Genomic DNA, 25,581 nt, shown 5'->3' on the forward strand with positions numbered 1-25,581 from the left:
AGAGGGCCCCTTCCTTCCCAGGAACTGGCTCAGTGCTGCGTTTGGATTCAGGCTGGGAATGCTGTGCAATACCGAACTACCCCATTGGATTTACAGTCCTATTTCTCCTCTGGGGCTGAGCAGGTTTCAGTTCCAGCCCTCACAGGTATTTTTTCCAAGTGCACCTGGTCCCACAGCCCTTTCTAATCCTGCGGGGTGCAGTAGGACAGTGGATCACACGGGGTTTAGGAGCTGAGCTGCTGCGATGGAGGTGCCTGTGCCCGATGTGTCAGGACAGTGTGAGCTCCATGTCCCTGCTGTGCTGAGGATCCAGAGCTGGACATGGCACTCCAGAGGTGCCCCAGGACTGGGCACAGGGGCAGGAGAGCTGGCAGCAGAGCCCAGAGAGCTCGGGGAGGCGGCTGGTGCCCCACAGACAAACAATGAGCTCCCAGTCCCGTGGCACGGCCAGGGCACCCTCCTGAGCCCTCTCTGGGCCCCACACGGGCAGGGGGCTCACCCCGGCCATCGCCAGCCAGCCGTGGCTCAGGGTGGGGAGCAGAGCTCCCCGTGTGCCCCAGCCATGCCCCGGGGCTGGGGCTTCTCCTGCTGCTGGAGGTGCTTGGAGCTGGCAGCCAGGGCAGAGAGCTCCCTGGACATGGGGGAACTGCAGCTCCCTTTGTGTCCGCAGCATCTTCTCGGGCCCAGAGCAGAGGCTGTTGCCAGCTGGCGCTGCCACAGCGTCCTGGGAGCCCTGGGGCGGACACTGGTGGCACCAGGCCTGTTCCTGGTGTGCCCCTTGCTCCTGGGAACGCTTCACTGCCGCGGGCTGGGCCCCCATTTTCACTTCCAGGCTTTTCCTGGCCATGAGCACCCGCAGGGCTGAGCCGAGCCGCTCCTGCTGCCCCCGAGGCGGGCGGGGCGGTGATGGCACAAAGGGGCTGAGCGCTGGCCTGAGGCCGGGCTGTGATGGCACAGGTGTCCTGGCCCCGGCACTGTGACATCACCGTGCCATCCCTATATAAGCCGGGCCAGCCCCAGCGCTGCCAGTGCAGACGCGATGGGAAGCGCCGCAGCCATGAGCGACGGTGCCCTCCTGCTCTCTGCACTTGCCCTGCTGCTGGCCACCGTGGCTGTCTGGTGGGCCACTGGCCCCCGGGCAGCGCGGCGGCGGCAGGCCGGGACTCGGAAGCTGCGGCAGCGCCCCGGGGCCCAGGCCAGGGGCCCACGGAGGAGCCGAGCAGCCCCTGCGGCTCCCAGGGCCTCCAGGCCTCGGCCGAGCCCTCGGAAGCGTCCGGATGGTCCCGCCAGCCCCCCGAGCGTCCCCTGCAGCTGCGGCCCCTGCGTCAGCGTGGCCGAGGAGCTGCAGGAGCTGCTGCTGCTGCTCTGGGCTCCGCGTGGGACACCGGCACCGCTGTACGCCGGGATGTGGCGCGCGCTGCGGGCACGGCTGGAGCAGCTGGGGAAGCGAGGCCACCTGCCCTGCTGCGCCTCGTCCCGCTGCTCCAGGCGCCTCCGGCCCCGCAAGAGGCTGCTCCCACCCACAGTGGCCATCCCTGGGAGAGCCTCCGGCCCGCCGAGCACATTCCGTCAGAGACCGACCATCCCTCCGAGAAGCTCGGGCCGTCAGAGATCCGCCAGCATCCCGGGAGCCTCCACTGCCTCTGACGGCCCCCAACCCTGCAAGAACCTTCCTGCGTCCCACCGCCTCCCTCCCTCTCAGAAGCTCCCTCCCTCTGAGAAGCTCCCCGTCGCCGAGACCCCGCGTCCCTCTGAGCTCCTCCTGACGGCCTGCGTTCCCGCCGAGATCCGCCAGCCCTTGAAGATCCTCCCGCTTCGAAGACCCTTCGTTCTCCGCCAGCTCCTGCCTCCCTCCCAGAGCATCGCTCCTGGAAGCCTCGATCCCTCCCAGAAGCTCAGGAAGCCCTGCCGGCCTGCGGACACTGAGGAAGCTCTGGACAGCTCTCCCTGCTCCCTTGGAGAGCATCAGCAACATCCCGTGGAGATCGACACCACCGGCGCATCCCAGAGCATTGACACGGCCAGGGAAAGCCGGCAAGCAGAAATGGGAGCCCAGCTGCAGCCAGAGCAGCACTCCCAGGAGCAGGTGGCAGAGCCACAAGTGTCCTGCAGCCACCAGTGTCCACCCCAGGGCTCCCAGGACGCTGCGGCTGAGCCAGCTGGGAACAGCCCGGCCCCAGTGGCAGAGACGGCCCCCAGGAGACCGTGGAGGTTCACCGGTCTGCAGGAGGCTGCCCCGAGACGGCCACCGCGCCCCAGCCCGGTGTTCCCGGTGTACGGAGAGCCCTTCTGGGTTTAGGGTTCAATAAATTAGGATTCCCCCAAAGAGCTGGCTGAGTCTTCCTGCTGCTCTGGATTTGACTGGGAGAGGGCCCCTTGCTTCCCAGGAACTGGCTCAGTGCTGCGTTTGGATTCAGGCTGGGAATGCTGTGCAATACCGAACTACCCCATTGGATTTACAGTCCTGTTTCTCCTCTGGGGCTGAGCAGGTTTCAGTTCCACCCCTCACAGGTATTTTTTCCAAGTGCACCTGGTCCCACAGCCCTTTCTAATCCTGCGGGGAGCAGTAGGACAGTGGATCACACGGGGTTTAGGAGCTGGTTTTGTCTGTTTCCTTTATTCCCCACAGTGTATTTGGCAGCTCAGCCCCGCTGCCCGGGCCGGCTCCCGCCCCTCCCAGCCCCGCTCTCTCAGCCCCGGTGCCCGGGCGGCTCCGCCCTTCCCGCCGCCGCACGGCGCCTGCGCGGCCACAGGCGGGACGGCCGCGGGGCTTTTGGCGCATGCGGCGCCCCGCTAGAGCCGCGCATGCGCAGCACTCCGCCTGACGCAAGGCCGCGGCAATCGCCCTGCGCTTTATCCTGTCCGACCTTGAGTGCGCGGCCGCCGCAGGCCCCGGGCTGTCCTGGGCTCCGCCGGTGTGCGCCGCGCCGCTTCGGCACTCGTGTGTCGCCCTGGCGCGCGTCTCTCGGCGCAGCGAGCTCCGTATCAGCGTCGGGAGGGCAGCGCGCAGCTTCCTGTCGGTGCCGGTGTCCGAGCGGCACGCCGAAACCGAGCGGCGGGATCAGGCTAAGCTCGGGACAGTCCGCGGCGGGGGTCCTGCGGCGCGTCTCGCCCCCCCGCGGCCCACGTGGGTGGAGGTTTCCAGAAGAGCCGCGGCCCCGCGCGCCCCGTCCGCCGCCGCCGCCGCCATGCTGAGCGCGAGCCGCGCCGCCGCGCGCCTGCCCCTGCTGCTGCCGCGCGCCAGCCCCGCGCCGCCCGCGCGCCCCGCGCAGGTCCGGGCCGTGAGGGGAGCGGGGGGCGGCCTGGGGGACACTGCGGGGCTCTGGGGCTTGGAGGGCTCCGCGGCGGAGGGACGGGGGAGCACACTGCGAGAGGCGCCGGCAGCGGGCGAGTCCCGGCTTACCCCGGGCCGCTCCCGGCCCAGCCGCGGCCCCTCAGTGCTCGGGTTTTGTTAGGAGAAGGTTGATGTGGGTGCGGGGAGAAGCGGTCCTAGAGGTGTAGAGGAGGCTGTTTGATGTGCTCGGGCCTGTGTTCTGCTAAGGAGATTTGTGGTAAGGTTGCTCGATTCCTCACCGTCCGTGTGACGGTGACGGGGGGGATCGGGCTGGGGAGGGCACCGCAAATCCCCCAGCGCTGTGCTGGCCCTGCTGGCTCTGCTCAGACCGGCCCCTCGCATCCCGAGCCACCCATACACTGTGCCTGGGCCTTACGTCGTTAAATATCAACAAAATACTCGTGTTTCGGTCCCGTTCCTATTAAGGTATCTTGTTAGAAGGTTGTTCTTAATCAGAAAAAGGCATCACGTGTCCGGAGCTCTCCAGGATGCTGCTTTGGCGGTGCAGAGGGGGGCCAGGCGCGTAGCTGGAGTTGTGCAGTAAAACCTCAGCTGCGGGTTCCTCAGGGGATGCAATAGGGCATTTGTTGCTGACCAGGCACAAAGCTCTGAGAAACGGGGTTAATGTTTATCTGCTTCTGCTCATGGAACGCTGAAGGGTCAGTGTTGATTTACTGAAATCTCTTTTGCCTGGTAACGTGCTCATAGATTATTCTGTATGAGGGAAATACCTTGGTTCTGGTCATAGAAATCGGGGTTATGGCAGATTAATTAGTGTAGTAATTGGGGGAGGGGCGGCTGTGTCAGTCTGAATCTTTCTGAAATTCTTCATTAGTTTGCAGTTAAATGCTAAGTTTTTAAAGAGGAAACACTGTGGTAGGCCAGTGTGACTTCACACGTTGTCTGCCTCTGAAAGTCTTGGTTTGAAGACCTCTCAATGTTTTAAACTAAGTTCTGATTAGATTGTTTCTGTTTTACAGACATTTTGGAATGGCCTCAGCCAAAACGTTCTCAGAGCAGCATCCAGCAGGAGATATGCGTAAGTGTTCCTTGGGGTGGTCATGTTCGGCTGTTTGGTGTTTACATTTACTCTTCTTCTGATACCACAACTGATTATTGGAGCCAGGGATTGAGCAACAAAGCCAAACCAGCAGAATAAAACTGAATAAAACTCTGCATGTACTTTTTCTAAGGCTGTTTTCTTTATCTCTTGTTTCTCTTCAGGGGAGCTCTGAGAATTGCTCTTCCCTGCTGCTCGCACCACCAGCAGTGCCCACAAAATGTGGATTGCTGAGATTTGTTTGATTAAAACCAACCAAACAAAAAGTAATCCCAACATTGATGGAACAAACTGTTTTACACTGACATGGAATGAGTGGTGCCTGCATCTATTCCGCTGCAGATAAACGTGCATTTGAATCACTAATTTTCCTTGTTGCAGGATAATGGGAGAAGGGAGCAGTTGGTTGTGTGACTTACTCAGATGTTTGTGGCTGGTGCTGATTCAGGCCATGGACTGGGACATCTGTTTGTGTTAGGAAAGCTGGGTCTGTCTGGTACAGAACCTGTCTGGTTCCAAGATTACTCCTTTGTTATTGGAACTGGAGTTAGAGCCCCTGGCAGCTTGGGTGACATTCCTGGTGATAAACACAGTCCTGCTCTGCCTGCAGAATGCCTTCTCCATCACAGAATGTGGCTTTGTTTCTAAGCAAAGCTGTGGTTCAGAGATTCTCTGAGCCTCAGAAGGGGTAATACACTCTTCCTGGAGAGGAGGTTCAGATTTGTCTTGTGTGAGAACCACTCCCATTTTTGAGGATTAAATTCACTTGTTGCTCCTGAGGACCAGAAAGGTGGTTTGCTTTGGCTCCGGCCCAGAGCACCCTGCATAGGCCAGGTGATGTATCGTTGTGGATTCTTCTCCCCATGCTAAGCAATGATAAATAAATAAGTATAATTTATTAGTGTTTTAACTCCAGGTGAATGTTTTCAAACAGGTTTGAACACCATGGTTATGCAGAGAAGCTGTGGCTGCTCCGCCCCTGGAAGTATTCAAGGCTGGGTTAGATGGGGCCTGGAGCAACCTGGGATAGTGGAAGGTGTCCCCTCCCCATGGCAAGGGCAGGACTGGATGGGCTTTAAGGTCCCTTCCAGTGCAAACCATTCTGGGATTCTGTAATCAAAAGTAACCCAAAATAAGTCCTGTCTGTAGGGACAGAGTTAGTTATGACTGTATTTTATATCAAAATCATAAAGGTTGTTGAGAAAACTAAGTATATGTATGCAGTAAAGATATCTTGGGGAAGAATAATATTTTATATGTTTATTTTAACAAGCAAGGATTTACCTGTAAGTTATCTGGTTCAGAACAGAGGCACAAGATTAAATTGCAGGGTAAGAATCAGAAAACACCTTAGGTCAGGATACAGCACGGATTTACTTCAACACTGAGTGAAAAATTACTTTGTTCTGTCTTCAGGACTGAACATTTTTTTGCTATGTAATTATTTTCCTTCAATGGTGATTTTACCTTTCCCTGATATGCTCTCCAGCTCAGAAGCAATTAAAGGTGCTGTTATTGGGATTGACCTGGGTACCACCAACTCCTGCGTGGCCGTCATGGAAGGGAAGCAAGCGAAAGTGAGTAAAGCAGGAGTGTTCCGAGTGGGTGTCCCCAGTGGTGTCCCCGAGGTGGCTGTGTTGATGTCACACTTCCATTTGTCCCCCAGGTGCTGGAGAACTCGGAGGGTGCCCGGACCACGCCGTCAGTGGTGGCGTTCACGGCCGAGGGCGAGCGCCTGGTGGGGATGCCAGCCAAGCGCCAGGCGGTCACCAACCCCCACAACACCTTCTACGCCACCAAGCGCCTCATCGGGCGCCGCTTCGACGACTCGGAAGTGAAGAAGGACATGTGAGTGAGGGGACAGTGCCACTGCCAGCCCCAGGGCAGCAAACACCATGGGGCTGGCACAACCTGCTCTGTTTGAGAAGTTGTTCTGCCCTCAACTCTCAAGGCTGCAGTGCTTCTGTCTGAGGGCCAGGCTGTGTTCAGCTGCATTCATTGCTATCACATTAAGGCTTTCAGAGAAGAAGTAAAAAGGCTTGCTGGTGCTTGCAGTGCAGACTTCTCTATTTCTTAGAGGTGTTTGCAAACAAAGCTGTGTGATCATACCTCAGGCTTGTGATTAAATGATGTATCTGATTAAAGCAGCAGAGAGCAATGCAGTGTGTCAGCTCTCTGCACGGCTGGTGCATGGGCATGAGTCCTGTCCATGCATCTGCATGTGCATTTGATGACTTAATTCTCTTTTTTTTGAGACCTTAAATAGGGTGTAATACATATTTTTTTGAGTTGTCTCAAACACAGAGTTGGTATGCATACATGATTTGTATTGTGTAAGTGCTGGCAACAGCAGGTTCTGTAGTTGGTACTTCTGGGACTCTGGATCTGGGGCTGCTGCTGGCAAGTTGAGTGCTCTTTGTTTAGAACTTACACATGTTCATCTGCTGATACTGATGATTGTAAGGGGTTTGTGCTGCTGCAGAAACTGAGTGGAATTCTTGTGGTTTTCAGTAAGAACGTTCCATTTAAGATTGTCCGTGCCTCCAACGGCGACGCCTGGGTGGAGGCTCATGGGAAGCTCTATTCTCCCAGCCAGATCGGTGCCTTTGTCCTCATGAAGATGAAGGAAACTGCAGGTTGGTACAGCTGCTCTTTGCTGTGTCTGTGCTTTGTACATGGAAGTGCTTCAGCCATAAAGGTGCTTCCTGGTACCAAACCCTCGTGTGGAGCAGGGCTGGGGATGGGGGAAGGGAACAGGGCGGGCTCCTAGGAAGCCTCAAGGAAAATCAGTGCCTGCCTCAGTCTTGGATCTTTGGCACAATATCAGTGCTTTACTTAAAAGGTACTCGTACCAGAATTGGTTGCTGATTGAATTGATTCTGATTTTAACTGAATTCACACTCACTCAGAAGGGGGAGCTCTGTTTCCTAGGAAGCTGCAGTCCTTGTGCCTCCCTGGCTGCACAGGCTGAGGCAGCCAAGCTTGGAGTGGCTTTGTTCCTACTCAGCTGCTGGATATGTGGCACTTAGGGAGAGAGGGAGTGTTCAAAGGACCCCTTTGTTGGGCTCTGATAGCTAATTAGCCAGTGGTGACTTTAAATCTTCACTAGGGGAAAATACCCATTGGCCTGGAGAAATGTTCTTCTCTTTCTCAATTCCTAAAGTGGTTTCTGGGAGTGTAGTACAGAGAGGGAGCAGTCAGTAGTGCCTTCTGCAGCCTCATTCGTTAAATACTGTGTGTCCAGTGAGTGTGAGGAGGGCAGGACTGAAGCTTCATCCAAAGGTTACTGTATTTTCTGTATTAGGTCCTGTGCACTTGCTAAAGCTCCACCCAGTAGTAAAATAGAAGTATGTGGTGTGAAAGCATCTAGAGGTGATAGGTCTGACTTACTTTGAGGGTGATGTTCCTGTGTCTTAAGCACGGATCTGCTTCCTGCAGGTGTGTTGGCTTTTGGCCTGGGTGCTGCCTGACTTCAGCCGTGGTTTTGCAAGCAGCAGAGAGCAGTGCAGTGTGTAAGCTCTGTGCTGGTGCATAGGCATGAGTCCTGTCTGTGCATCCTCACTGCACTGTGCATGTTTGTATTTTTTAGCAGCTCTCAATGTGCATTTGATGACTTCCCTTTTTTTGAGACCTGAAAATAGGGTGTAATACATCTTCTTCTAACTTGCTGTCTCAAACACTGATAAAGTTGGTATATGTACATTATTTGTACTGTGTAAGTGTTAGCAACAGCAGGTTCTATAAATGGGATGAAAATGAGCAACTTCTAAGTGCATCACATGCAAAAAAATGGAGAACAGCTTCAGTCTCACACTCTAAAAAGACAAGTTCTCAGATAAATTCACACTAGTGGCATCCAGTCACTGATGGAATTGCAGAGGTGCATTGCTGTGCTGTCAGAAGTATACAGACTGTTCCGTGTTTTGTGGAAGGACTGGAATTCTGCACTGCTCCCTCTGCATCTTCCGCAGAAGCCTGACTCCTGTTAGTTCAGAAAAATAATTTCAAACTAAGTACTAATGGAGAGAGACTATTTACAAAAGCGTGAAAGGGCAGGACAGGGGGAATAGATTCATACTAAAAGAGTGGGTTTAGATTAGACAGTAGGAGGAAGTTCTCCCTGGGAGGGTGGGCAGGCCCTGGCACAGGGTGCCCAGAGCAGCTGTGGCTGCCCCTGGATCCCTGGCAGTGTCCAAGGCCAGGCTGGACATGCCTTGGAGCCACCTGGGACAGTGGAAGGTGTCCCTGCCCATGGCCAGGGAGTGGAATGGGATGAGCTTTATGGTCCCTTCCCACCATTCTGTGATTCTGTGAATGAACTTGATGTTCATACAAGAATAACTTTGTGTTTTGTCTCCTTTTTCTTCCAGAAAATTACCTGGGACATGCAGCAAAGAATGCCGTGATCACAGTCCCTGCTTACTTCAACGATTCTCAGAGACAGGTACTCATCAAGCTGGGAGATTTTGGGGCTTATAAATTGCATTCAGTTTCTCTCAGCAGTCAGCATTCTCCTCTTTCCTCCTCAGGCTACCAAAGACGCTGGGCAGATTGCTGGCTTGAATGTCCTGAGGGTGATTAATGAACCAACAGCAGCTGCACTTGCCTATGGGCTAGACAAGTCTGAAGACAAAGTGTAAGTGCCTGTGCATAACACCAGCCCTCTGAGATAAACCTGCTGGGATTTGCCTCTTCTGCTTACTGGGCTTTAGAGCACTGCTTGGAGTTCTGCCAAGGTGGACTCAGAGCTGTGAGTGAGAGCTCTGTAATGTCACCTCTGTTCTGTGCCAACCAACCTTGGGAGAGACAGAGTTCATAACTTGGCACCTACAACTTAATTATCAAACCTGAGTGTCAATTTAATTACCTTTCATTCTGGTGGCAGTGGTGGGTGTGGCTAAGGACAGCTGGGTGACAGGCTGTCACCAGAGGTGCTGATGGGCAGCACGGGAGCTGTGCTGAGGTGGGCCAGCTGTCAGTGGCTTGCAGCTTCCCTGCCTGCATTCAGCCCTCTGTCACTGTCAGAGGTGCTTACAGAAGTACAGGCTTTTTGTTAGACATTCTGTATGTCTGAGGTAGATGATAATGCTGGGAAAGCCTCACATTTTGAAAAAAAATGTAATAGTTTTGGTGTCCCTGCTCTTGTCATTGGATGTGAGAGTGGTTTTGAAGAGGCAGGAACTGCCCTCTCTGAAATAATGGGCAAGGGTAGGCTTTGTGCAGCACATCTTCCAGGGACTCCCACATGGACTCTGGGTGCTCAGGGGGGATGGACACTTTGAGATTGTTCACTGCTGTCTTTAGAGAGGCTTTTAGCTTTTGTGGGCAGCAGCATGAGTTCTGCACATCATCTCTTGAGGAGAGGGAGTTCTGAGTCACTCAGCTTTGCCTTGAAAGTAATGTTGTCCTGCCTCTCTCCCTGCAGTATTGCAGTCTACGACCTGGGTGGTGGCACTTTTGATATCTCTGTGTTGGAAATCCAGAAGGGAGTCTTTGAGGTGAAGTCCACCAATGGTGACACTTTCTTGGGTGGAGAAGATTTTGACCAGGCTTTGCTACAGTATATTGTGAAGGAGTTCAAGAGAGAGGTAAGGTGTCTTTTGAGAACACAGTCCTATGTTACACTGCTTTTCAACCTCACTTCTGTAGAAGAATGGGAATTCTCTTAAATTATTAGGACTTGATCTGTCACCTCTGGCACAGCTGGAATTTAAGAGGATTAGACAGACACTCTTTAGCCTGGCTTCTACTTCTTACACTTGTTTTCTTGAAGTGGACCATCCCTCTCCTGGAAGACATAGAATAGCAGCACTTCTGCCTTTTTTCTCTCTCGTGTAGCAGGACTATCCTATACACAGTCTGCTTACTTTTAAAAGCAAACACCTGTGGTCCAATTGAATGTGACAGGACAGATGCAAACAAGGGTTGCTGTGAGGAAACTGCAACGTAATTCCAACTCCTTTGCTAATTCAGTGCTGTCTTTTCATTCTGTGGTGCAGCAGCCTTTCCAGGCTTTACTCTGTAACTCACTGCATGATCACTTGCAGAACAGAGAGCCTGGCAGATTGGAAATGCTCCCCACCTCTGCCAGCAGGGAGAGAGCAGTGCAGTGCACATAGCAGTCTGCTCTAGAAATAGCTTTACACTCAAGAGTTCTGAGAAGGTGAAGTGACTCCTGAGCAGGTGCTGAGAGTCTGTTAACCCTGTTTTTGTCACTCAGACGGGTGTGGACCTGACTAAAGACAACATGGCCCTTCAGAGGGTGAGAGAAGCATCAGAGAAAGCCAAGTGTGAGCTTTCGTCATCTGTGCAGGTACGTGCCTGGATCCAAAGTATCCAGTACAACCCTGGGAGACACTGAGTTCTGCACTGGGTTTGTTTACAAAGCTCTTGACATTGTTTTTTCTTCTGTGACCCAGTGGCATCAGTGGCACAGCAAATCACTCAGCAGGGTGGGCTTTCAGAGCACAGGGAGCTGGTGGAAGCTGAGTTGTTGGGTGCTGCGTTTTTCCCTTTTTCTGGTACCACATCTTCTGACCTTGCAGGGAATGTGACCTTGTTCCCAATCTGTTCTGTACTTCAGAAGTGTGATGGGCATCAGGGAATTCAGCTGCAGCCAGTGCTGCTGGATTACTGGAACCACTTACAGCTCTGTGCAAGCAGTTCCAAAACCTTGGTGCTACTCATTCCACTGAAACAGCTAATTTGCGTAATAATGCCTATAAAGAATCTTGACTTACTTGCCTATAGATGAGTTGTCTGGACGATGGGCAACAGACACCCTCCTTCCTTTTTTCCATCAGCTTTGTATATTAATGCAGTCAAGCGTGTCTTTTATTCATTACTGAATAAGGAACTGGAGAAGCAGCAAGTTGGGAGTGTAATAGTCCTGGCTAAGTGAGATTAAGGTCAATTATATAGTAATTGAAATGGGGACTCTGCCAAGTTCTAGGTTCTGAATAAGCATCTTTAATTTTATCTGATGGTGGTCTTTGCTGGCCAGTGGGGAGCTCATAGCACGGAGTTGAGGGCAGTCACAATGGCTGCACAGTTCTGCCAGAGACATAGCAAGCTCTGTTTTATGAGCTCAAGAGCTGGCAAATGCAGTTTGCTCATACCAGGAAAGACTGAATTCCTTAACTCTTTAGCAGTGAAGGGAAAACAACTTGCTTTTGGCCCCATTTTCCCCTAATACTTTTGACCATGCTGTTTATAAAGTGAGTGCACACCTCTAGTCAGCAGCATGGCTTTAATTCATGTGTAAACGTAATCTCTAGATCTTAAAGCACTAATGTTTTAATTGCTTTGGATTGTAGTGTCTCTTGATGTCTGAATGACTCAGCACTCAAATCAGATGATTTCAGTTGTAAGATCTGCTTTAAAAATCCAGCATGTGACAAACAGCCATAAGAAGTGGGGATGCTCTAATTAACTTTGTGTTAAATGGCAGCAGACTGGCTGTTGACCATGACTTGTTTACCTGGTGTGGAATGTTAGTTGGCAGAATATTTGGAACTCTGAGGATGGGCTTTCTTCTGGGTTGTGCTGAAGGAAGAAGATTAAGGTTGTCACTTCCAGTGTTTCTGCTCTTACCTCCTGGCTATTACAAATTGTTTTTCTCAACAATGAAAGACCTTGAAATAACAAAGTATTAAAATTCGGGTTTAACAGTTGTAACCATGAGGTGTGGAACAAAATAATTGTCTTTTCTCTGAAATGTCCAACATAAAAGTGTGCCTGCTGCCACTTAAACTGGGCTGGAGGGTGAACAGCCATGCAGATGCTTCAGTACAGGCCAAGCAGAACCTGTAAGTTGATGTAAAGCCCATTCCTGGTTTTCATTGTGAGCCTGTTTCCGTGCCACAGACTGACATCAACCTGCCCTACCTGACCATGGACGCCTCCGGACCAAAGCACTTGAACATGAAGCTGAGTCGGGCGCAGTTCGAGGGCATCGTGGCTGACCTGATCAAGAGGACAGTTGCCCCCTGCCAGAAAGCCATGCAGGATGCTGAAGTCAGCAAGAGTGACATTGGGGAAGTCATCCTCGTCGGTGGCATGACCAGAATGCCAAAGGTATGAGCTCAGCGCCCGTTCCAGGCAGGGCTGGCACAGCTGCCCCATGCTTGCTGTCTCAGGGGCAAAGAGAACAGAAGAGCTGGGAGTGCTCAGAGCAGCCTCAGCACTGAGGATCCCATGGGAGCACTGCCCAGGGCCTCTCATTCCATTTACTTAGCTCAGCTGGGAGCTGGTGCAGAGTTGCACTTTACGGAGTCAAGTGGGAGGTGCTGGGAGCTGAAAGTCCAGCTGCAGCCTGACATTCTGGTGTGCACTGGACATGAGCAGCATTGTTGAGAAGTACAGGGCATTTCCTCTTGTTGTGGACTCAGTGTGTGGTAAAGGTACACTTCAATGACAGCCATTTCTCAGTGATCTGTGCCTTTTGAGGGATTTCCAGCACGTAGAGCTGTGAAGAACCTGCACGAGCAGAAGCACTCTGATACCTGCTGGTTGTGTGTATTCAGAGGTGTTCTGTATTCAGAGCTACCTGTTGGAGGCTGCTGTTGGCAGGCCCGTTTACCTGGCTCTTCCAGACACTCCTTATCTGAAGCCTGGCCCTTACATTCTGTGGAGATAAGCAGCAGCAGGTAGCTTTAAAGCCTTCTGTGCTGACATGCACAGTCCTGCCAATAAGGTGCTGTCTGCAGGTGATTTACAGCTCCTGTTCCAGCCATGCCTGCTGCTGCTCCCCATCCCAGAGCTGAACATGGATGTACACTGCTCTCTCCAGGGCTACAGCCTGTCCTTTCCTACAGAGAGCCCCAAAATCTCACTCCAGAGGGATCAGTCAGGTTTGGACTGTTTGTTGCTTTGGGATTTGCAGGTCCTCTCTATGACAGGAGGTGTGTACATGCTCCTGCTTGGGGTTGATTTGGGGTTTGGTGGGAGGGTTTTTCCTTCCTGTATCGATGAGCCTGGTGGCTGGAGGTGATACTGGTGTGAGCAGAAGGTCACCCAGGCAGGGGAGCCAGAGCAGCAAGATAAACAGAAGCTCCTGCTCTGGCCAAAGCTCAAGTGAAGTAACTCTGCTATACATTCCCAAAGTCCTTGATGTTCCAGCTGGATGAAGGAAAAATGGTGTGATTACCTACATATAAAGTATTGACAAACACAGAGCCTTTTCCTGAAACATTATGTATCCTTTAGGGGTGGAAGACAGGACTTAAATACTGATTTTTATTTTTCCTTCTTCCCCTCATAACCCCCAGCATGTGTGGCTCTGAGCTGGCAGAATGCTTTCCTGAGTTACAGCTCTGCCTCTGAAATGTGCCAGCGTGTTGGACACAGCCCAAACCTGCTCTTGGGGCACCTTGTTCTGTTCTCTTCCCCCCACTAGGAGGGAATGTGGCTTCTCTGGAGCACTCCCATGGCCAGCACTGCAGGAGATGGCCCGTGGGTGGTTACAAGTATTGTTTTGTACTGTAAAATACACCTCCAGAGGGAAAGACTTGGATTTAATTACGTGCTCACACATAGAGTCCTCTTCTCTAGTGAGCACCCTGGGCAGGTGTCTCCTGGCTGTGGTGCACAGTTGGGTGTTTGCTTCCAGCAATTTTCCAGGCACATCCCACTCACGTGTGCTGGGGTGCCCAATACCTGTACTCAGAGAGGAGCACCAGCCCACAGCCTTCCCTTGTAGGGCAGAGGAGGGCAGTTCTGAGCTGTGCTCTGGGGCAGACCCTCGGTGCATTCCTGTCTGGGTGCTTCGGCAGGAAATCTGTTGGGATCATAAGCACAGTCCTTGGGAATTGGGCCGAGCAGAGCTGACAGCAGAGCTCAGAGTGCTGACACAGCACACCTCTGCTGGAACAGCACACGAAATAAAGACTTGGAAAGTACTGTTCTACATACAATTCCCTTTTTTTTTTTCCTTTACTGCACACAATCACCATGAACTGTGCTGCTGGATTTTTTACCTTCCCTGTGCTCTGCCTCCACATCTGTGCTGTCCTTGGCAGCTGTGTCTTGCTGTGTGTTGGCTTGCACGGTTCCCAGGGAGCAGTCCTTGACTCCTAGATAAGCCTGGAATGATCCCCTCTGAGTGTGGCTGGGCTGTGTGGAGGCACTGGTGGGGGCTGCCTTGCAGCTGGCAGACAGAGCCTCTGCAGAAGGGGCTGTCTGGGCTGGAGTGAGGGCATTCAGTGCTGTGCAGGAGGATGGGCATGGAGGGAGAGGCACAGAGCTGAGGCTCAGGGTTTCCTTCATGCCACAGGCTTCCATGGCAGCTCTGGCCATGGTGGTTCCCCCACGGATGAGCTGTGCTGTGTCTCCGTTCAGGTGCAGCAGACTGTGCAGGAATTGTTTGGCCGTGCTCCGAGCAAAGCAGTCAACCCTGACGAGGCCGTGGCCATTGGAGCAGCTATCCAGGGTGGGGTGTTAGCTGGTGATGTGACAGATGTGCTGCTGCTGGATGTAACCCCCCTCTCCCTGGGCATTGAGACCCTGGGAGGTGTCTTCACAAAGCTCATCAACAGGAATACCACCATCCCCACCAAGAAAAGCCAGGTAAGATCTGACTCTGGATGGGGGGGACTTTGCTGGTGCTCTCAGACAGCTCAGGAAAGGCCACCCAAAGCATCCCAAGTAGATGGCAAGAGAAGCGGTGGAGAAATCAGGTTTGATGTCAGCCACTGAGTATCTCTGATTATTGGTGTGCCCAGGAGGGGAGGGCAGTTGAGTTAATGGGTGCCAAGATAGCCCAGGCTGTTTGTGGCCTGGTCAGGGTTGTTGCAGTGTGCGTGCTGTGATGCCAACTGTCAACACATCATTCTGAAGAAGAATTGTGTGGAGACCTTCCGGGTTCTGAGCACCACGCCCGTGGGAGAGCGCCTTGCTTGGCTCTGTGCCTCGGAAGGGGTTATCTTTTCTCTGCATTGTAATGTCCTGGTAACTTGGGTGTGATCCTTTCCTTCCCTTGGCCTTGTCTGGGCCTGCTGCTGTGTGCTCTCTCTGATAACACCTGAGCTGCTTGGGGCGTGGGCTGGAGCCTGCTGCTTCAGGGGGAGATGTTCTCGGGCTGTGTGGCTACCCTGGAACCTGCTGCTGCCATGGAGGGGCAGGTTTTGTGTCCCCGGGTGCCTACAGGACAAGATTACGGTGAGCTTGGCTCTTGCTAGCCTTGATGCCTTGGAGTTTTGTCAGAGGAACATGAGAACAGCAAGCATTTCATGATTTTCCCTTCTAAGTAGCTTCCTTTTATTCCTTGTTCAGTCAGCTTGTGACTGCAGATGTTTGTGTGTTCCAGTTAGCTGTACAGTTAACTTCCTGTTCCTTTTCCATAGGTGTTTTCTACAGCTGCTGATGGGCAAACACAAGTGGAGATCAAAGTGTGCCAGGGGGAGAGAGAGATGGCCAGTGACAACAAACTGCTTGGCCAGTTCACATTGGTGCGTTGCCTTCTCTATTCATGACCTTAGACTTGACCTTCTTGGAGACATTCAGGGCCTTCTCCATTTCAGCTGCCCCCTGAAGGCAGTGTTGAGGCAGTGTTATCTTACAGAAGACATTTGACCCTGTTTTTAGTACAAAAGCAGCCTCCAGAGGCACGGCCTGGCCCTGGGGCCACCTTTCTGTGGCAGGGGACCAACTGACATTGAAGATGGAGCTCAGAGTTTCTGAGCAGTCTCATGTGGCACTGGGGCTGCTGTAGCTTTAGGGCCTGGTCACCAAGAAGGACTCTGGGTATAAAAAGCCCTGGGCAGTACCAGTACCAGCAGATAACCTGAATGCTGGGCTTTCCTCTGGTGTAGCAAAGATGGGACATGGAGCAGGCTCCAGGACACCTGCAGTCCCCAGGGGAACTCGAAGCCCAGTGACCCCCTGGGAGTGGAGCCAGTGTGAGCTGTGGTATCCCAGAGTGTTTGTGGCCTGGTTGGGATTGCAGGGTGTGTGCTGTGATGTTAAACTGTCAACACATCATTCTGAAGAATTCTGTGGAGACTTTGTGAACTGAGCACCAAGCCCTGCTCCCTGGGGAACAGCTGTGCTCCAGGATTGCTGGGAGCAGAGGGGGGCTGCCCAACCAGCTCCCTGAGCAGAATGGGTTTGGTCAGTGCTGGCAAAGATTGGCACTGTTAAACTGTTCAAGTTTGTCTGAACTTCCTAGGAAGAGCCCTGCAGAAAGGAAGGGCTTTGCCTTTCTTCTGTACATTTGGAGGAAGCTGTGCTGCCCCTCAGTGTCTTAAAATGGTTCCTCAGAGGTGGCCAGTGAAGTCTGTGTCCAGAGCTGAGGAAACAGAGCATCCTGCCACAGCTATGGAAGAGGGGCTTGTGTAGCAATAAAACAGAACTTCTACCACCTTGGAACCAGACCTGGGGGGTTCTCTCTTGTCGTTTCTGTGCACTTGTCCAGGGCAGAAACCTGTATCACATTAAATCTGTCAGGATACCAATGCACACATGGTGCCAACAGGTACTTAGAGGACTCAGCTCCGAGGGTTGCTTAGTGGTGCATTCACTAGCACATCCCCAGGGTGATGTGCCCAGCCCTCGTCCCCTGAGCTCTGTCCCTGTCGTTCCTCAGGTTGGGATCCCTCCGGCGCCACGGGGAGTGCCCCAGATCGAGGTCACCTTCGACATCGACGCCAACGGCATCGTGCACGTGTCAGCCAAGGACAAGGGCACGGGGCGGGAGCAGCAGAGTGAGTGCTCTGGGCAGGACGGGGAGCAGGGAGCGCTGGGGTGACACTGAGTGACTCTGGGGGAGTGCAGTGCTGCCTGGATGGCATCCCACAGTCAGGGGTGGGGATGGAGCCTGGGGCTCGATGCTTGGGTAGCCCTTACTCTTCAGTCTATTGCCAGTGCAGCACAGATGCAGCTGAAGTCATCTGAGCCTGTCTGCCCTGGAAAGGCTGATGAGGTGGGCAAAGAGAGAGGTGAGAGCTGAGCTGTGGGTGTGTCCTAAGGTAGTAAAGCTTCTGTAAGCTCACAGCCTCTGCCTTCCCCAGTAACCTCCTGACAGAGGCTGCTGCCAGTGGATGCTCTCCTTGCATGTTAGGCAGAGATGAACACCTGCCTATGCCAAGTCAAAGCAGCCCTCAGTGGCATGGTTTCACCACATGCCAAGTGGTTTTGCCCTGTGTGACAGTCCTGCCTTGGTCTTGCCATCTGGAATAATTGCAGCAACATTTGAGCAGAGTGCAGGGTTTCCTGCATGGATCAGCTGTGTCCCAGTGCCCAGATGCTGGGCACACAGGTTGGCTTACTGAGGGTCACTGGTGTTGGTGGGCTCCTGCTGCTTCACAGGGGTGTCATGTGTCACTGAGGTGTTTGGGGTAGTCACATGTGCCCTGTATTACTCTGAAGGGACAGAAATGGAGGTTTGGGAATGCAGCACCTTGTATGAGTTGTCCTTGAGCTGTGCTGCTGGGAGAGCTGTTCCTTTGGGAGCACACAGGGATTGCTGTTAGTGAGCCTGGCTGCATGAAGGTGCCAGCTTTTAAGGGAGAAGTCAAATCAGGATGATCTCTGACTCCAGGGTGTGCCATGTACAGCTGAGCAGACCAGCCCTGTGCCAGGACCCTGTTTGTTTGTAATTACTCCATTATAAAGGTCTGGAGATTGGGATATTTTGAAGCAGCAGGTTTTCCCTGTAACCACCTTGTTCATTTCCATCCACTTAGGCTGGAAGTGTCTTCAGCTGGCAGGAGGCTCAGGGACTTCAGGCTGTCAGTGTGTTCTGCTCTGTGGTGCAGTGCAATGTTGGGCCCTGTGTGCTGGGGTAATTAATGACACAGTCGATGGTTTCTAAAGCTCTGTGGTGGGTTCAGGAGATTAATTTGAAGCATTTACAGGTTCCCCTGATAGAAAATAGATCTCTCTTCTCCCTTATAACTGGAAGCCTCTGTACCGCCCTTCAGCTGTTTCTTGGAGAGAACCCTTGAGCAGTGAAATGCTCCAGTTAGCAGAAGTACTAACTGTGCACATCTGGAAGGTGTGTGCTGCTTCTCATCACACTGCTTGGCTTTTTGGCAGCAGTTTGGTACCAAACCCACCCTGCTTGTTACTTTGATTTCCTTGGAGATCTTGGATGTGTGGCAGCCTTCTACTGCTGAGTAAAAGGCTCCTGGTAACAGGCAACCAGAATTACTTTTAGCTGCCTACCTCTATGTAAATGTGGTCCTAATTACAAAGCTGAATTGCTCATCCCACATCGGTATCCAAAGGACACCTCTCCGTGGGTCTTTGTTCAGGGTTTTGTACCACTGACAGATATTCCACAGAAAACTTCTTTAAATGGTGCTTGTAGCATGCACTTTTATGGGCATTGTGATGTCCTGGTTGATGCTCCTATTGCAGTGAAATTACACTAATTCTTGCAGTAAAGTCCAAGTCTAGACTGTTTTTTGACACTAATAGAGGGAAAAAGACCAAGAAGGGGACGTGTAAGAGCCTGCCCATAGAATCGTGCTCCATTTCCTTATTAAGGGCAATGTGAGGAGCCGGGTGGGGAATATTGTCTTACCCTGCCACCAGCCTGGGCTGCTTTCCAACAGGGAAAGGAATCTTTGGTGAAACCATTCCTTCTCCTTGCATTTTTTTGTTGGTTAGGTTTTTGCTGGAGGGTTTGTTTGTTTGAGGGATTTTAGTTCTGATTTTTTTTTTTTAGTTCTGTGGTTTTAATCTGGGATGCTCCTTTGGTTTGAAGACTTTGGTGCACCCTCCCTTTCCAGGAGGATTAACTGAAGACTGGCCAAAGTGACTTGCAGACCAGCAGGCAGGAAGTGTCTGGCAGAGCTGGGGAGTTGTAGATCCAAGAGATGAGGCTTTTACCTTGCCAGCAGCATCAGTGGCTCTTTGAAGAGTGGCTGTCTTTGTCCTGCCCACGGGGCCTCCCCAGGTGCAGAGTCTCTGAGCGAGGCTTCTGCTGTTAGGCTGGGGAGCAATCCTCCTCTCAAAGGTGAGAGCAGATCCTTTATTCATGTTCTTCTCTGCTGCAGTTGTTATCCAGTCCTCTGGCGGCCTCAGCAAAGATGAAATTGAGAACATGGTGAAGAATGCAGAGAAATATGCAGAGGAGGACAGGCGGAGAAAGGTAACAGGGGGTTCTGGGGTCTTCCAGGGTGCAGAGGACCTGCTGCTTTCACCATTCTGTGCTTTTAGCTGTGCCCACCCCTGGGGGGGCTCTGGGCTCTCTCTCTGAGCTCTTACCCAAGCATCTGCTCCTTTCCCTACGTTCAGTTGACACTCCAGGGTTGCAGGAAAGTGTTTGCAGAGGCATTTGGGTCTTGGGGTTGGGTACCTTGCCCTGTGTGACTGCACTTTACTGCTCCCTGAGGAATTCCTGGAACATGGAGGCAGCAGGGAGCAAACCCATGCCATGCTGCTCATGGCAAACAGCTTTGCAGCTCTGCTGAGGGTTTTTGTCATCGCTGCTCTCCACTGTCCCCCTCAGCTGTGCATTTGCAGCCAGCCTGGGTGCTCACAGCCGTGCTCGGATTAAATGGAGCAGTGTTTTAGTTAAGCTACTCTTTCTGAGCTTATTCTAAAGCTTAATTTATAGAACCTGCCAGACAAAGCAGCACCTCAGCCTCTTCCTTCATAAGTGGGAAGTTGCTGGCCACAGTGGGCCAGGTGCCAGTGTGGCACCTGGGATGCTGTGTCCATGTGAGCAGTGCTGGCCCTCGGTGCAGGTGAGGCCAGGAGGAGGTGATGGAAATCTTCCCAAGACTGGCACGTGCCATGGGGGAGCGACTGAACCTGTGATACACACAGGATTAATGGTTGGAACTAATTGGTTTAATGAGGGTAGTACTAATGACTTATGCAACTAAATATAGAGCGTTGATTTTTAAGCAGACACAGCACAGGCTGACTCTGGGATGTGGCAGCAGCATATGTTTAGTGATTGCTGAAACTACCCCATGGAATTGATCCACTTTGTGTCCTTCAGTCTGTAGGAGCCTGTCTCAGGTGTCCAGGCCGTGCTGTACATCTTGCCCCCAGTAGGGAAGGGATCAGAAGAGGACTGAAGGGGGGAGAAGGCGTGGAATAAATTCTCGGGAAGCAGCACTGCCTTGCCTCAAAACCTCTCAAAACTTCTGGATGATGGGCATTTGTAGGTTATCTGGAGAACCTTCAAAGACCTTGCTCTGAAAGTCCCACTGTTTCAATAACCTCATCGTTTCCATGGAGCGTAGGGGAGGTCAGGCATTTAAAGAGGCTGCACTGGCAACTGTCCTGCTGCCTTACTTTTTATCTTAAATTGCTGGACAAGTTCCTCTCTGTTACAGTCCTGAAGTGGAACTCACCCCTGTCCAGTGAACTCTCAGAGGAAGGTTTTGAGGTTATTTTACCTAACACTTCTTTTGACTTGACTTGTGTAACTGTAATTTTCAAAATTGCCTCATTAGACGTTTCTGATCCTGGTTTTACTGCCATGAAAGTATCAGGAATGCATAAATGGGAGTTTTTGTAGTAAGGGAACATGAGTTCCACCCAGCATTTGAGTTGTCTCTGGTGCCCCTGGTGCTGAAGAAGCTTAAGGATATTCTCCAAAAGCTCTGGTGCTTTCCCAAGGCGCTGAGTGTGCTGCGCTGTCCCCAAGGTCTCTGTCCTTGCCCATGTGCCAGCAGTGGTGCTGCATTGGTCACTTGCAGTTCAGGGGAGTGCACGTGAGTGTGACCACTCGTGAGGGCAGGCTGGCACTGACTCCTCTCAGGGCCCTGTGGGGCCACAGTGCCCCTAGAAATGGTTCACTTGCATTTCTTCTTGCCCTGCTGCCATGGAGAAGGACCCTGGGTGGGAACTTGAGCAGAGCTTGGCAGTTTGGGGCATGGAATGTCACCAGTTGTGTCACCAGTGGCAGCAGCCCTCATGAGCTGTCTTCCCCAGGAACGTGTGGAGGCCGTGAACATGGCCGAGGGCATCATCCACGACACGGAGTCCAAGATGGAAGAGTTCAAGGATCAGCTGCCAGCAGATGAGGTGGGTGGTTCCTGATCCTGGAGTGCTAAAGCTAAATCCCTTAGGAAATCATTGCTCACATCCCGTGTAACTCCCAGCTGGCTCTGGCCAGTGGCACCAGCTCTGGCTGTGTTTCCGTTCTGGGTGAAGGTGGCACAGCCCTGCACCTCTGGGTGTGGCCCTCGATGGGAGGGGTGGGTGTGGCAGAGGGGAGGATGGACAGACATCTTTAGAGGAGCAGGGTTTGGGCGATGGCAAATAACCCATTTCAAAGTGCAGGGTCGGTGTCACTGAGGATCTGAGCGCCTGGGAAGCTGCTGATGAGAGGTTTCTGCAAGAGCTGTGTCCTTTGCATGGCCTTGCAGTGTTGTGATAAGGGCTGTGCTGGGGCTGGCTCCTCAGAGGAGGGTTTGCTCAAGGCTGGAGATTGTGGACAGTGCCTGTCCATGTCAGCACAGGGACAGGGGCAGAGCTGCTGTGCTCTCCTGGCAGTGCATGCACGGCACCCAAGAACTTGGGGGCAACAGAAGTCAGTGTCCACTTAACTCCAGTTTTTCTCTTTGAAATGAAGTGGATATTTAATATCCAGGAGTGCTTTTCACACCACTCTGAGGCAGTGTATTGTGAATTTCAAAAGCCAAGTTTAGAAGAGCGTGTGCCCAATTACCAATTTAACAACTTTGGGAAGCAGAATAAGAGGGCTCCTGGGGTCTCTGAGGTGTCTGAGGGAACACGATTATGGTTTGTTGGTAGCAGCCTCTGGTCAGTTAAAGGCTGTTTCTCTGCCAGCAGATGGGGACAGGACGAGGGGCAGTGGTTTTAAACTGACAGAGGGCAGGGTTAGGTGGGATATTGGGAAGAAATTCTCCCCTGCGAGGCCCCAGAGAAGCTGTGGTTGCCCCGTCCCTGGAAGTGTCCATGGCCAGGATGGATGGGGCTTGGAACTTGGTTGAGTGGCCATGGCAGGGGGTGGAATGAGATGATCTCTAAAGTTCCTTCCCACCCAAACTATTCTGTGATTCCTTGATACTGGCTGGCTCTGTTTGGAATTATGATCACTGGAGTTTTCTCTCACAGGAGTATGGAGCCAAAATCCCTGTTCCCTGCAGGGACTGTTCCCTATGGCTTCCCTGGGGAGGTGGGGCCCTGCTGTCTCTCCAGCAGCCTGCCAGGAGAGGAGGCAGTGCCAGCCTGTGTGAGGGACTGACAGATGGCTCCAGGCTGGGATGAGCCTGCTCTCTTGGTCTGCTCCAAGCTCCTGCTCCCATGGGCAGCACAGGGATTAGCAGGGCAGGAGCAGCCCTGCTCGCTGGCTCCCTGACAGGCCTTAAATATCCATGAAAACCAGCTTGCTGCTCCCTTCCCTGCCCCTGGCATGGCTGTGCCAGGTGAGCTGTGCCAGGCACAGAGCACGGCGTTGGCCAGCTGTCAGGCCCTGCAGGGCTCTGTCCTTGGCGCCTCTGCCCAGACAGCACACAGGCCCCATTAATGCCAACTGGGACACTGTTAGTGGAGTGGACAGGTGCCCACTGGGAACTGGGCACAGTCCTAGGCCCTGCAGGCTCACTTTGAGGCTTAACTTCATGGCTTCTGGCACGAAAAGGTAGTTTTGCTGTGGCCAGTAGGTGGTGAAGTGACAGGATGGAGATTGTCAGTGAACCAAGTGCAGCATCTCACCTTGGGGTTTTGTGTCTTTTTTTGCAGTGCAACAAATTGAAGGAAGAAATTGCTAAAATGAGAGAACTTCTGGCTCGTAAAGACAGTGAAACAGGAGAGAACATCAGGCAGGCAGCAAGCAGCCTGCAGCAGGCTTCCCTGAAACTCTTTGAAATGGCATACAAGAAGGTAGGTCCATGGTCAGTGCACTTCCAGGGCCCTTGGATGGGGAGAGGGGAGTCAGGACACTGAACCTGGGTAAGAGCCAGGCTGGGAGGTGGTGCTGAGCCTCTGTGCAGCTGCCTCTGAGTGACACTGGCTGAAGGGGCAGCTGTGGAAGGTCAGGGAGAGGTGGAGGCCTGAAATCCTGGCTATGCCTCCAGGCTGGGTGTTCTGTTACTGTGCAGCATTCCATGGTAAAGGAGAAGCTCCTAATGAGCATCCAGAAGAACACGGAGAGGGCTTTCCCCTCAGTGCATGGAGTGCCTGAAGGAGTAAAGTAACTCCTGAACCTACTTAAGGGTGATTGTAAAATGTGAATCCTGTTCAGTCCACCTGAAGCCCCAGTAGAAGACCATTGGGATTTTCCTCTCCACCTCCTTCCAGTGAAAGGCCCTCCCAGCCACTGGAACCTGGCCAGGGTATGTTTACCTGTGCAGGGAGGTCTCCCAGGCTGGCAGTGGTACACTGCCCAGGTGACCTTGCTGGTGCTGAGCTCTCTTTCCTGGGGAAAGCTGCTTTCCTGATGCCAAACAAACCTTCGATGGTGCCTGTGCCATCCCCTGGGAAAGGGAATAATGGGAAGATTGTTCCTCCCTCTGAGAGCTCAGGCAGAGATGAAGATTTCCCTTCTCCCGTGGACACTGCTCATTGCACTGAAGGAGGGTTCTGCAGGCTGGAGCTGACTGGAGCAGCCAGCCAGGGAAAAACATCCAGGAGAAGCAGTTTGCTGTTACCACAAGTAATAAACCCATTTGTTCACAGATGGCCTCGGAGCGAGAGGGTTCTGGAAGTCCAGGAGATCAGAAGGAAGAGAAGCAATAAGGAGTTTCTGTCTTGCCTTGACTGGAGAATGATGAAGAGGTTGATTTTCTTGATGCTTGGGAGAGAAGGGACCTTCCTGAGCAGCAAGGGGCAGAATTCAGACTTACTGTGTTTTTGCAGTATTCTATATATAAAATTCTTTAATGTATAAACTTAGTGATGTGTCTGCTAGATAAATTGTCACTTGCTGAAAGTTAATTCATGCCAGACAAAGTTACGAGTTTGGCCCCAGCGTGTTCCCCTGAGCACCTGGGGACTGGCTGATCATTTAATACTTGACACAATGGTGTAGTAAATCCGAGATCCAAGCTTGGAAACCATGTCACTAAATTGGAGGGTGGAGATGGAAGCTGTGCTGGAATGGGGCGGACAGTAAGGCCTGTATGGCCCCTCCTGGTGGATCTGAGTACCTGGGAGCAGGTGGAGGCCTGTGAGCAGCAGGGGCAAGGCTGGTGATGTTGCTAGAGACCATTTAGCCCTGAGCTAGGCTGGTACCCTTGTTCTGAAGGAAAGGTACAGCAGACTCAGCTGTAACATTATTTCTTACAGAAGAGGCAGTGTGGAACTTCAATACTTTGCTTGTCTGAGCCTTCTGCTCCATCCTGTGTCTGTTCTCTGCTTATGGTAAAAAAATTTCATTGATAATAAAACTGTTACTGGATCCATTCTGGATTTTTTTAAAATAAAAGCAGAAAAGTGTCCAACATGGAGTTCCTGGTATCCTGGCCTTTGCTGGAGAACATGAGCACTTCACTGCCTGTGAGAGCTGCAGAGGGAACGGTCAGGCAGCTGTAGCTTTCTGGAACTTGTGCTTCATTCACAGGCACAAAGGTTGAGGTTGGGCTCTTCTGAGAGTGTCACTGCTGCTCTCACAAGGTGCCTCAAGTCCTGTGACTGCAGTAGCAGTGGGACTTCACCCTCTGGTGCTCTGTGCTTGGGCTTAGCCTTGCAAAACGGGCTGTGTGCTTGAGCAGCACTTGCCCCCTGTGGCTTCCAGCAGCCCAGCCTTCCAGGGCGGTGCATGAATGTAGCTGTGTCTCCTTTTTCCCCGTGTCTTACTCTGTGTCTCATCTAGTGGAAAGAAAACTGGGTTTGCAGCTGCTTTGTCCTGCCAGCTCAAGTATTTAGGAGGGAGGAAAGGATGGGTTTTGTTCTGGCACTCAAGACAGTTTCCTGAATAAGAGAAGGTATTGGGGAAAGCAACAAGTGCTGATTCTGTGAGCTCTGTTAAGCTACAGACTGGAAGGAACCAAGATTTAAGACCTTGAGAGAGTAGTGAGAAGCTACCTGAAGGGAGAGGGAGCTGGAAACCTGGCCTGGTGTGGAAGGGACCTGGTGCAGCCCCTGGGGGAGGAAGGGGCAGTGCCCTGGCTCTTCACAGCAGTTTGGAGTGTTGTGCTCCTTACTCTGCAGGTAACTGAGGAGTTTAACCCAGCATTCACTGCTTTGCTTTCAGCAGGGGTGCTGGTTCCAGCCTGGATGGGGGACACAGTGCTGCCTGTGGGACTGGTACCTGGCTGAG

At 52.5% G+C, this 25,581-nt stretch overlaps 1 protein-coding gene across 1 annotated transcript; it reads left to right on the forward strand.

The window, feature by feature from the left end:
* The first annotated feature begins 3,123 nt into the window (after positions 1 to 3,123).
* On the forward strand, positions 3,124 to 24,769 carry HSPA9 (heat shock protein family A (Hsp70) member 9). The gene is made up of 17 exons (XM_082291497.1): positions 3,124 to 3,272; positions 4,315 to 4,373; positions 5,884 to 5,971; positions 6,061 to 6,242; positions 6,906 to 7,030; positions 8,765 to 8,838; positions 8,924 to 9,030; positions 9,820 to 9,982; positions 10,615 to 10,707; positions 12,261 to 12,470; positions 14,733 to 14,960; positions 15,737 to 15,841; positions 16,978 to 17,095; positions 19,394 to 19,488; positions 21,288 to 21,380; positions 23,064 to 23,204; positions 24,000 to 24,769. The coding sequence occupies exons 1-17, from the start codon at positions 3,189 to 3,191 to the stop codon at positions 24,057 to 24,059; spliced, it is 2,025 nt and encodes a 674-aa protein (XP_082147623.1). The 5' UTR covers positions 3,124 to 3,188; the 3' UTR covers positions 24,060 to 24,769.
* The last annotated feature ends 812 nt before the right edge of the window (positions 24,770 to 25,581 follow it).

Source organism: Coloeus monedula, assembly GCF_965178545.1.
Source record: "Coloeus monedula genome assembly, chromosome: 15".
NCBI classification, from domain to species: Eukaryota; Metazoa; Chordata; class Aves; order Passeriformes; family Corvidae; genus Coloeus; species Coloeus monedula.